The 12,489-nt window shown below is 41.5% G+C and overlaps 1 protein-coding gene and 1 long non-coding RNA gene across 2 annotated transcripts; both read right to left on the minus strand.

The window, feature by feature from the left end:
* Positions 1–74: 74 nt before the first annotated feature.
* On the minus strand, positions 75–1,439 carry LOC142999135 (uncharacterized). Its single transcript, XR_012963269.1, has 3 exons — positions 1,312–1,439; positions 712–786; positions 75–607 (listed from the first exon to the last, which is right to left on the minus strand). It is a non-coding gene; the product is annotated as an uncharacterized LOC142999135 (long non-coding RNA).
* A 3,702-nt stretch (positions 1,440–5,141) lies between these two features.
* On the minus strand, positions 5,142–12,154 carry LOC142999129 (B-cell receptor CD22-like). The gene is made up of 15 exons (XM_076148564.1): positions 11,825–12,154; positions 11,227–11,301; positions 10,734–11,123; positions 10,033–10,284; positions 9,588–9,848; positions 9,086–9,361; positions 8,407–8,685; positions 8,025–8,294; positions 7,457–7,723; positions 7,099–7,180; positions 6,942–7,014; positions 6,585–6,721; positions 6,267–6,398; positions 6,100–6,172; positions 5,142–5,697 (listed from the first exon to the last, which is right to left on the minus strand). The coding sequence occupies exons 2-15, from the start codon at positions 11,273–11,275 to the stop codon at positions 5,485–5,487; spliced, it is 2,754 nt and encodes a 917-aa protein (XP_076004679.1). The 5' UTR covers positions 11,276–11,301; positions 11,825–12,154; the 3' UTR covers positions 5,142–5,484.
* Positions 12,155–12,489: the final 335 nt, after the last annotated feature.

A 12,489-nucleotide genomic window follows, 5' to 3' on the forward strand; every position in this document is an offset into this window, starting at 1 on the left:
AAATAAGTTCTATAGGTTTAACTTTTATTCCATTGAAGGATTGTGTTGTGTTCAGTTGTGTCCTGTACACACACACGCTAATAAGCTTCTTATTATTTTCAGTACATCTGTCTGTTCCAGCTTTATATTTAAATGTTTGCACATTTTGTGAAATATTTTTCGAGGTACATTTAAATGGTCTAAATGTTAAAATGTTAAAAAAGATTCATAAACTTGCCTTCAACTGAGAGGTCCAAGGTGGTTGCCTTCCACTTGTACGTTCCTTTAATATATCGTAACATGTAAATTCCACTGTCTGTTGCCTTCAGGCTACAAATCCTGATGTTGCATTTGGATGAATCCTTGAGTTTCCAGCTTGTAGGGCCGAGGTACGTCACTCTGTCTGTAAAGTCTGAGCTGACAGTTGGGTCTGATGGGTCTTTACTGTAAATGTTGGTGCCTGTATAATGTGAACCATTCCATACTGGATCCTTTATCCAAAACAACTGTGCATTGTCAGACTCAAAATCCTGTGTGATTGTACATCTAATTTCAATACATGACCCCACTTTGCCTGTTATACTTCTGTCCTCTATTCTGATGGGGGGGGTGAAAAACCGAGAGCAACCTGTAGTAATGAAAACACAAACGGATCAGTCAGATGCAGTAACTAAGCAACCACTAAAATAAATCACATAGTGATTCAGACAGAAGAGTGAAAAGTCTACTTACTTATTGTTAGGCTGAAAGCCACCAACCAGCTGATTGTCCAAACATTCATTTTAGGAATTATATGTAAACCTGCAGCTGGAGATTTAAACACAAATGTTGTATTAGTGTATACATGCAGGTATTTACATCATAATCATCATATTACTTCTACCTGCAGAGACGTATGACTGTGATGGTGTTGTGTTCATTTCTTTATGTCGTGCAGCAAACTGATGCTCTGCTGTCAGCTGAGCTCTTTTCTGATTGGGAGATTTATTTACCTTTAAATATCTTTTTTGAGATAGAAATGTTTCTACAGTGTTTATCTTACTCTTTTCTGCTTCACCAGTCATGCATTTAAAGCAAACACATCACACACACACACCCTGAGATGTCTAAAGAACTGTCTAGAACTGTGTCCCTGACAGTAAACAAGCATTTGTTTTGTGTATTTGACCCCATCACTACATTCAAATGTTATATTCTACAAATGTATCTCTGTTTTTTAAGGCTCCATCAGCACATGCATAGATATGGTAAAACTCCACAACTTTAGCTTGACTACACAACTTTCTAGCACGGAATATTAACATTTTATCTCAGAAAACATCTCAGTCTGACCTCAGAGACGACATCAGAGCGCAGCTGGTCACCGCCAGACACAGGGCCACGTTCCTGAAGGTGACGGCAGTGACACAGACTCTCTTAAAACGTCTGTGTCTGTTTCAGCCCAAGTGTCTTTGGGCGCATCTGAGTCAACAGAGAAGAGGAAGTGAACAGAAGTGAGAACAAGCCCATTTGTTGTTGCTCATTTCAACAAACTCTTTCCCTCTGCAGTGGGCCTTATCAACAAGCCCCGGGTCCTCCACTGACCTCACAACAAACCCCTGCACATTCACTTTATTTTACTTACAGTATTCAATTTAGTTAATTTATCACAATAAACCCCTGCACCTTTTTTTCAACACTTTAACACTTTACTAAACAGTACTCATTTAGTTAATCCATTTCATTTAGTGTATTTTTTTTTTTTTTATTCCCAAGCTGCTGTTCTTATATGTTGTTTTAAATGTTGTTTTGTGTTGTCTCTTTATGTTATTTGTACACACTAAGGACCAGAGCAAATTCATCTTAAGTGTTAACTTAACTGGCGATTAAAGCGATTCTGATTCTGATTCTGATACAGACGCAATTCAAGTGCAAAGAAATGAAGTTAGAGTGTGTGAACATTTGTTCAGTGGGGACTCGATGGATCCTGTGTGATTATCCCCTGCAGGTTCACATTGCCCTCACAATTGGATTCGCTCCTTGACGATTCGTGTAAAGCCATTTGGAAGAGAGGATACTGGAGCCCAAGAAGACAGGTCTTTGATTCCAGCCTGACTGGAGAAGAGACAAACTCAAACATTGTACAAGGACACCTAAGAGGGAATTTGCGCAAGAAGGATTGTACCACCATCTTCTACAACCTTCCATTTTCCCAAAATTAATATAATAAATTCAGACTTCACTGTAACAACCCAAACACAAGGTTCAACTTCCAAACACCTGTCATAATCCAAATGCAAGGTCTTTGTCGTATCACGTTGTTCAGTTCTTCTCAGTTCTCTTACACATAAACAATTTTCTTAACAGTTCTTCATCGTTTCACGCCTCAGAATCCCTGCCGGGGCCTTCCATAACTCCATCCAGTCTGGAGGTAGAGTCGGGTTCTCCGGTGCGGCTGACCTGCTCTGCTGTAGCTCCCTGTCCCATTCTACTTCCAGCCCTCACATGGACGCCCAGTTTAGGTGACACTGAGGATGAAGTGGGTGCTGTAGTTGTGACCTCTGTTATGAACTTCACAGCTTCTTACCGTCACCACCGGCAGAAGATCTCCTGTGCTGCTCTCTACAAGCGACAAGGAGGCAACAGCGACCTCTCGTATGGTAGCAACCTGACCAGCAGCGTTCTTTGTGAGTTTGTCGGTTTGATCTCAACCCACTTCAGCACTGCTTGCTGGAGGATTTTGCACTACGATCATCGACATGCCAAACGAGGACATTTCTGTGTGCCTGGAAGATATATATATATATGGGGATATATATATATATATATATATATATATATATATATATATATGGGGATATATATATATATATATATATATATACCTCCTGACAACAGAGGAGCCTTTAGGGAGCGTGGGCACGAGGAGCGTCATCACCTTCAGCCAAGTGGATGAAGAGGCACTGTCCATTGTCTGCCTCAGCATCAACTCACTGGGCTCTGATAGGTTGATGCTGAATGTGTCTGTGAGCGACCTTCAGACAGGTAGAGAAGTCTGCACTTTCTTACCGTTTTTCTTGTATCATCTGTTCATCATCTTCTTGGTGTCACCATGTTTGTGTTGTTGGGATCTTTCAGAGCTCCACACCATGTCCATAGTGATTGATTCTGCTCTGGGAGCTCTGGTGCTGCTGCTGGTGCTGCTGCTGTTCATTCACAGGTGAGAAACAAACTCAATGACACCAGGGTTGATGGTTCAATTCCAGGCTCCTCTTAATTTCGTGTGAACATTTAGCATCCTGGCGATAGATGAGCATGAACACGGCGCCCACAAACATTTCTAACTACATACCTCCGCCAAGGCAGTGTTTTCCTCAAATTTATTATTCTGTCTCTCGACAATGAGATACCATGTCAGGGTAAAAAGTTATTGACAAAGTGTATTCTTTGGAGTTATAGCGCCACCATCAGGTCGAGTTATATTGAATTCTTTGCCTAAGTAGCAAGCACTTTTTGTGGAATGAGCCGCGTCCTGGTATGCTACTTTTGGTCGGTTCAGCTCAGACATTCTGCATGTAAACTTTGTTGTCGTCTTCCCACAAATGATCCAAAATTGTAGGACAAGGTACAACAAATTGGTACAAAAAGGTATAAACAAAGATTCTATGACTTAAAAGTTGTACAATGTTCTACAATGTATAAGTGGTTATTACAGCCGGAATGTAATGGGTTCTTCTGTGTGTGTGTGTGGGTGTGTGTGGGTGTGGGTGTGTTTGTGTGTGTGTGTGTGTGTGTGTGTGTGTGTGTGTGTGTGTGTGTGTGTCACGCACACCCTTAGTGGAGGTAAATATGGTCGTCAATTTAGATTGTTTTCCTTTTGCTTTCAGGAAGAGGAGATGCTGCCACGCACCTGACAAGGGGTTGGTGGACTCCTCACACGCTTTAGAAGCTGATGGGGTGAGTGTGTGTGTCCAGAAACACGTATGTTTGATACAGGTGTACAAAATAGAAACATTTTCAGGAATGTGTGTGTGCGTGTTGCTGACAAGCATCAAATAACAAAATCAGAATCATCACTTTAATCTCATAGTTAGTTAGTTATGTTGCCATTTGATGTATTGTACCAAAGTTAGCATTATGCTTTTTATCTGCAGAACCCTTGGCAGCTCAAATATTTTTAAGTAAAGAAAAGAAAATAAGAAATTAAAGGAATGATTATAAATCCTGGATGTGTTTTGTTGAGTCCAGCTTAGTTTTACTGAGCTTAAGATATCGTTACTTAGTTTAGTGCAAAGACTGCAACAAAATCTGGATGGAGACAGTATGGAGACAAAACAGCGTTAATTTAGGCTAAACGTCATCCACACTTCGAAACTTGAAATGTTGGACTGTGACTTTAAAGCAGAACATTCTCTAATCCAGCCGTTCTCAAACTGTGGTACGTGTACCACCAGTGGTACGCTGGCTCACTGTACTGGTATGCGGAGGAATCAAATAAAAATATCTGAAACATGAGATAATTGAAATGCGACGTTAATTTTTTTTTTTACATTTTTCTTGCACTTCCTTATGTACTTATTTTGTCATTACTGTTCCCCCCATTGTATGTACTTCGTACCCCCCTTATTGTTTGTACTTATCTTGTACTTATTATCTACTTGCATTCTTGCACTTTTTCATTATTGCACTAGTTGGGTGATTTCTGATTTCTGATTTCTGATTTCTGGGTCTTTTTTTTTCATGCTGTACTGTAACTGTTGCACAGTAATTTCCCTCGGGATAATAAAATTTCATCTTATCTTATCTTATCTTAATAAGTTTAGCCATTCATAAAGGGAGGCAGTAGCTCAGTGGGTAGAGCTTCCGCTTGGGAACCGGAGGGTTGCCGGTTCAAGTCCCTGCCGAGGTGCCCCTGAGCAAGGCACCGAACCCTAAATTGCTCCCCCCTCTGCGAAGGGTGGTAATGTAATGTAAGTCGCTTTGGATAAAAGCGTCTGCCAAATGATCGTAATGTAATGTAAAGTTTGCACACAGCACACTACTAACCTTACCGATAGTAGCGCTGGTGAACAAAGAGATGGTAAACATAATGTGTGGCGAGAAGGTCGCCAAACAGTTCAACTTGGTGCCACTTTCAAATGACACAGTGTCGCGGAGAAGCCATGGCAGATGACGTTACTGCACATTTTTTCATTTACTGCACATTAATGATTCATAAAGCCATAAACACATATGAGCTAAAACTGTGAGATCCTATAGCTATGGTGCTGTTTTATATATACATACATTTATTTTCTTCATTCGTTTTGTGTTTTCTTTATCAGTACATACAAACATGTAGAACATAAAAACCAGCACATATCTGAATTTGAATAATTGAGTCGTGAATGGGGATTCAGCTCACTTTCTTCCCATCTGTCACTTTCGACTGCACGTTAATGAGTCATGTAGCTGTATACCCATATGAGCTCAAGCTGGGAGATAATAGAGATAAATATATTGTAGCAATTTATACTCTATGTACGTTCAGATGTTGACCCGAGTGTACTGCGTCTCTTCCTCGTCATCATCGCCGTCTCCGTTCCCTCTGTCAGGACTCGGCTTTGCCCTGAACATCACTTGTGAGTAGTTGACGTCCACTTCTTCTTCGCTGGTGTCCGTTTCGTTGTTGTACTCTGGAGTCTTGGCAGCTCGGGCGTCTCTGAGGTTCTCGTAGCCCTCCTTTTGTGTTTGTTCCGCCTAGGAGGATTGTAGAGATTATTCAGCAGATTGATGTGCCTCAAGAGAAAGTATTGTTAGTCTAAATAGTAACATAACGTCAATGCTGTTAAGATACTTTGATACAACACTGCTTAGAACAGGATGGCAACCTGACCTCAACAATTTAGGCACATTTGTTTTGATGTCTTTACAAGCAGTAGGTACCATCGACTTTAAGACCAATTGCTGTTTTTGTACTCAAGTATACAGTTCCTTCCTTCCTGACACCAGATGTGGACTTTGCGGTACATCTAACTGTACTTTTCAAGGTATACGCTTGCTTATGGATTGCTTTTCTGACTAAATTGTACCTGATACTATACAACCTCATTCCAAAGGTGTAATCCTGCTGTGACAGAATGGGATTCACTGGTCACTGACCTTATTACGAGGTTTCGGCTTGGACACATTGGCATACACAACGTCCTCACACTCTTTTGGAATCTGTGCATTCCTTAAAAAAAACAAACAAATATTGTGAAAGTGGCAATGCAGTCATTTCTTTCCAGTTCCGTCCTTACATATAAAACATCTTTATTTTTTTTTACCTGCACTTGACCCCCAAGTGTAGGGAGGCGTACTTGACATCATCATCCTCTATGTCTCCATACTGCTGTCTGATTGGCTGTCCTGGTGGCAAATTCACAGTAGAGTAAATGGCGTTGACATTGGAGGCAGACCTGTGGAAAAATAATGGAAAAAATGTTGAATCTTGATTATATTTGGCTTTCCTGCTCTTACAGAATAAACAAATTCCCTGATCATATCTGCGGTTTGTGATGTGTCTGAAGGTATTTTCCCTTTGCTCTCTGCCCCACAATGATTCTTCTGTCCTGGGGGGTCAGTGTGTGGTGCTGCGGTCTTACGGTTTGTCTGCTTGACGTCTGCAGGGTCCGGGCTGAGGGCCGCATAGATGTCCTGGCAGAAGATCATCTCTGCTTCTGAAGGGTTCCGTCCTGCCAGATTCACTCAGATTCCCTCCAGGGGTGCCGCCCTGCGAACCCTGAATGGGCACACACACACACACACACACACACACACACACACACACACACACACACACACACACACACACACACACACACACACACACACACACACACACACACACACACACACACACACACACACACACACACACACACACACACACACACACAAGCTCCATGTTGTTGTTTTCTACTAAACGCAATTATTAGCCATTGGTCTGAATATGTGTTTACCAAAAAGCCAAAGTATCTGCAGCAGGGTTGTGGGTTCAGACGTCCTTGTTGAATTGATTTGTTTCTCCTGCGCCTGAACAGATTAGCAGACAATTCACTGATTCAGCTCCTGTTTGAATTGTTTTAAGTTCAAAGTCACATTCGTTTTTTTTCATACCTGTACACAAGACAAATGGATGAAACCACAAGCAGAGCGATAAGGGTCATAATGATGGCGGGTAGAGCCTGTACAAATCCTCCTTTGGACAGAGAAAGAAAAGAAAGACAAGAAGAGAGAGAGAAATCATAATATGTCAATAATATCTCGCTCTGACTCCAGTGGTGGACTAAGCACCCGGACAATCACAGACCTTTGCTGTGTGATATGGAGCTATACAAAATTTGGTCTGCATGATCATTTAAATGCAACATCTATGCTGGCTGGCCTATATGACAATGTTCTTACTTTTTAATCCAATAGTCCCAAACTGACCTGCATGATCAAAGTGGTAGAGTGAAGCTTTGAATGCACTCACGGTGAAGAAACAGCTGGACTCTCTCAGAGCGCTTCTGGCCCAGTCGATTTGTCGAGATGCAGTAGTAACTTCCCGGCTCGTCTGAGCGGATTGTTTGGTTCTGATGGACCGACACCAACTGGTCCTCGCTTTCACCTTCCGTAACTCTGTACCAATGATAACTGCTGACCGGGGGGAAGCTGTGACTGCTGCAGCTCAGAGTCACTGACTCCGTCCCGTCCGGCTCTGTGTTTGTGCTCTTCATGATCTCTGTGTGTTTAGGAGAATCTAAGCAGGAAGAAATGAGGACAAATGGACTTCATACAAAATGATTTGACTTGAAATGCTGCTTTATGAGAGGAATTTTCAAAGTTGCACAATTTATTAACATCAAAAACAGCACATGTACAGATTTCCATCTTATTTCCATTCATGGATCTCTTTTGATCTTTGCCAAGCTTTCATTAAAAAGAAGATGATCATGGTCGTGTGTATCAAACAGGAGTTAAACTGAAATCTCATCATTTTGTAGTAAACACTGACTGTATCAACGTTCATGATCTCTATTTATCCACATTTTCATACTCACACTGAACTTTGACCTCTTCCTGCTGTGATTTCTCACTTCCTAAGTCATTGGTGGCTGTGCAGCTGTACAGCCCACCGTCAGACAGACTGACTGACGAGATAGCAAAGGTGTTTCCCCTCCCGACGGTTTCATCTTTCCCACCACTCGTCTTGGTCCAGGTGACTGAAGTCTTAGATGGGTTGGACTCAGAGCTGCATTCCAGACGGAGCTTTTGGTTTTCTTTCACGTTGAGACCAGGCTGAGCTTTCACCTTGACGTTTTTGGGACGATCTGCATGTAGCAGACATAAGTTGCAAGATAAAGTACATGAAGATCACTCAGACTGGGTCTGACAGGAATGACTAGATTAATAACTGATATTTAAACGAAGAAGATCACTCACATTTCACCACAAGCTCCTGTTTAGTGCTCGTGCTCGAACCTTCACTGTTGATGGCGTCACAAGTGTAAACGCCTGCTTCAGCTGAAGTTGCATTAAAAGTGTGATGGAGTTCATTGGGAGGGAAATCACTGGAACGAGCAACTGTAACACGGTGCAGATTGTAGGAGTGTATCAGGGTAAGAGTGGACGGTGGGAAGCTCTCCACAGTGCAGACGATGGTGATGAGCTGCACCTCTGTGACCTCAGTAACCATAGTGAGCTTCAGTGTGGTTGGTGGATCTGTGGAGAGGAAGAAGGTGTGCTGGTCATTACCAGCCTCTTATCATTTGTGTTAGAAGATGCCTTCATACAGTTTTCTTATTTCTACGATAACATCCTCATAAAACAACGTGCAAAATATGAACAATAAATTACAGCAGAATCAAACCTGAGATGGATTTGATTCTTTTACATTTACATTGCAAGTTGCAGCCTTGTGACTCCTCATAGTGTGTGGATGCTTTCAGTTCACAAGCACATCTTGTTATTTGGCTACATTTTCAATTTGATTGTTTTATGTATTACAGTAAAATGATGAATGGCTTGCATACACCAGCTCAATGTAATGATTTATATAAATGTACTTTACTACCTAGTTTACTTGAATCTACCTCAGAGAGGAAGTAATGCAAATACTTACAAAGAACTTTAATAAGCAAAGGTTCACTTTTCTCTCCTGTGTTTATGCTGTTGGTGGCCTCGCACATGTAATTTCCATCATGTCTCCTTTCCACAGGGGACAACCACCGTGTGGAGTGGGTATAGGAGTCTAACTGCTCTTGTGTATTGTTGTAGTACCAAGAGTATCTGTGGGCTGCAGGATATGCATCAGCATTACAGACCAGTTCAACACGGCCCCCAAGTTTCACTCTGGGGTTTGATCCTTCAGTGGAAATGTAAGATTTTCTTGGGCCGTCTGGGGAAAAGGAAGCGAAAAAAGGATTCAGCACATTTTCAGTGATAATGCAGCACAACTACTGCTCTACACTTGGAGGCCAAGCTGGTTTCCTCTGACCTGCAGTGTGAAGCTGCTTTCAGCACTGCTGGGATTTTTGGAAGTCAGACCCTCCAATTACACCCCTCACATTTTTATGACACAATCTAAAGAAGATGCCGACGGGACTGTGAGACGTGAAACTCACATTGAACTTCAATTTGCAGCGGCTGTGATCTTCCAGTACCAACCCGGTTAGTTGCTTCACATGTGTAGGAGCCGCTGTCCTCTGGCTTGATGTTGTCAACAGAAAGTGTCTGCGTCCAACCAATAGATTCCAAATTTTTTAAGAAACGGTATGAGCGGGGTTCTGGGTTGCTTCTCTTCACATGACACTCTAATGTAACTCTATCGCCTTCTTTAAGAGCAGAGGTCACTGCAGTCGTCTGTATTTCCACATCGGGACGATCTGAGAAGGAAGATTTTAATGTTACTCCAGTTATCATTATTAATTTATCCACAGTGCTAATTATCTAAGAGGTATATGAATTACATAAGAAAGAGGGTTACAGCTGTAATGATTAGGAATTTCATAGAAACACGATAAGCATAAATAATTCATTTGTTTGTTGTTAACAAACAGAAGTTCTTACATTTCACATCAACAGTGAGTGGGTTTGATTCATCTTCCCCCAAAGTGTTTGTAGCTTTACACTTGTATGTTCCACTCTGTGAAGCTCTGATTGATGGGATTCTCCACACTGGTGGTTGATACACTTCCTGATCATCCTTATACCAGCTCAGAGTGGGATAACTGTACCAACTGGTGGAGCAAGTGAGAGTTACAGTTTGTCCCTCGGTGATGTCACTCGAGCTTATTTTAGCCCGCGTGTGTTTGGGCGCGTCTGAGTCAACAGAGAAGAGGAAGTGAACACAAGTGAGAACAAGCTCAATTGCATATAGACGCAATTCAAGTGCAAAGAAATGAAGGTAGAGTGTAAAACACTTGTTCAGTGGTTCTCAAACTGTGATATTCATCCTGACAGTGGCAATTGGTGCGCCACCTATTGGTATGGAAGGTGACAGGAAATGTGTCCTGAGAATATTTTCAATGTACAATTATGGCAAATTAGTAACAAATAAGTTCTATAGGTTTAACTTTTATTCCATTGAAGAATTGTGTTGTGTTCAGTTGTGTCCTGTACACACACACGCTAATAAGCTTCTTATTATTTTCAGTACATCTGTCTGTTCCAGCTTTATATTTAAATGTTTGCACATTTTGTGAAATACTTTTCGAGGTACATTTAAATGGTCTAAATGTTAAAATGTTAAAAAAGATTCATAAACTTGCCTTCAACTGAGAGGAGCAAGGTGGTTGCCTTCCACTTGTGCGTTCCTTTAATATATCGTAACATGTATTCTCCACTGTCTGTTGCCTTCAGGCTACAAATCCTGATGTTGCATTTGGATGAATCCTTGAGCTTCCAGCTTGTAGGGCCGAGGTACGTCACTCTGTCTGTAAAGTCTGAGCTGACAGTCGGGTCTGATGGGTCTTTACTGTAAATGTTGGTGCCTGTAAAATGTGAACCATTCCATACTGGATCCTTTATCCAAAACAACTGTGCATTGTCAGACTCAAAATGGCGTGTGATTGTACATCTAATTTCAATACATGACCCCGTTTTGCCTGTTATACTTCTGTCCTCTATTCTGATGGGGGGGGTGAAAGACTGAGAGCAACCTGTAGTAATGAAAACACAAACGGATCAGTCAGATGCAGTAACTAAGCACCACTAAAATAAATCACATAGTAATTCAGACAGAAGAGTGAAAAGTCTACTTACTTATTGTTAGGCTGAAAGCCACCAACCAGCTGATTGTCCAAACATTCATTTTAGGAATTATATGTAAACCTGCAGCTGGAGATTTAAACACAAATGTTGTATGAGTGTATACATGCAGGTATTTACATCATAATCATCATATTACTTCTACCTGCAGAGACGTATGACTGTGATGGTGTTGTGTTCATTTCTTTATGTCGTGCAGCAAACTGATGCTCTGCTGTCAGCTGAGCTCTTTTCTGATTGGGAGATTTATTTACCTTTAAATATCTTTTTTGAGATATAAATGTTTCTACAGTGTTTATCTCACTCTTTTCTGCTTCACCAGTCATGCATTTAAAGCAAACACATCACACACACACCCTGAGATGTCTAAAGAACTGTTGAGAACTGTGTCCCTGACAGTAAACAAGCATTTGTTTTGTGTATTTGACCCCATCACTAAATTCAAATGTAATATTCTACAAATGTATCTCTGTTTTTTAAGGCTCCATCAGCACATGCATAGATATGGTAAAACTCCACAACTTAAGCTTGATTACACAACTTTCTAACACTGAATATTAACATTTTATCTCAGAAAACATCTCAGTCTGACCTCAGAGACGACATCTGTGTAGTCTGCAGCGCTACGTTTTTAACTCATTAGGGTTTTTCATGGAGGTAGAAAACAGCTTTTTCCTTCTCTTCCCGATGTGGAATGTCCAACGCCTCGGCTCCTGTCTTCCTTTCCAGGCTCGCAAGGAGAAGAAGCTGCTCGCCGACTGGTCCAACGTCAGCGGCTCGGCCCCTTGCGTGATGTCGCCCCCGCCTCTGAGCGTCCACAGGCCCCCTCAGGTACGCAGCTGGTCACCGCCAGACACAGGGCCACGTTCCTGAAGGTGACGGCAGTGACACAGACTCTCTTAAAACGTCTGTCTGTTTCAGCCCAAGTGTCTTTGGGCGCATCTGAGTCAACAGAGAAGAGGAAGTGAACAGAAGTGAGAACAAGCCCATTTGTTGTTGCTCATTTCTCATTTCAACAAACTCTTTCCCTCTGCAGTGGGCCTTATCAACAAGGCCCGGGTCCTCCACTGACCTCACAACAAACCCCTGCACATTCACTTTATTTTACTTTACTTACAGTATTCAATTTAGTTAATTTATCACAATAAACCCCTGCACCTTTTTTTCAACACTTTACTAAACAGTACTCATTTAGCTAATTCATTTCATTTAGTGTATTTTTTTTTTTTTAATTCCCAAGCTGTAGTTCTTATATGT

The sequence above is a fragment of the Genypterus blacodes genome, unplaced genomic scaffold (genome assembly GCF_046128005.1).
Source record: "Genypterus blacodes isolate CSIRO-AG114 ecotype Tasmania unplaced genomic scaffold, CSIRO-AGI_Gbla_v1 ptg000040l_1, whole genome shotgun sequence".
NCBI lineage: Eukaryota > Metazoa > Chordata > Actinopteri > Ophidiiformes > Ophidiidae > Genypterus > Genypterus blacodes.

Coding starts and splice junctions, on each gene's coding strand:
- LOC142999129 (XM_076148564.1), bottom strand. CDS start 11,275: ATGAATGTTTGGACAATCAGCTGGTTGGTGGCTTTCAGCCTAACAATA. Junction 8,295..8,406: donor ACAGGAGCTTGTGGTGAAAT/GTGAGTGATCTT, acceptor TGCTACATGCAG/ATCGTCCCAAAAACGTCAAG. Junction 6,173..6,266: donor CACTTGGGGGTCAAGTGCAG/GTAAAAAAAAAT, acceptor GTTTTTTTTAAG/GAATGCACAGATTCCAAAAG.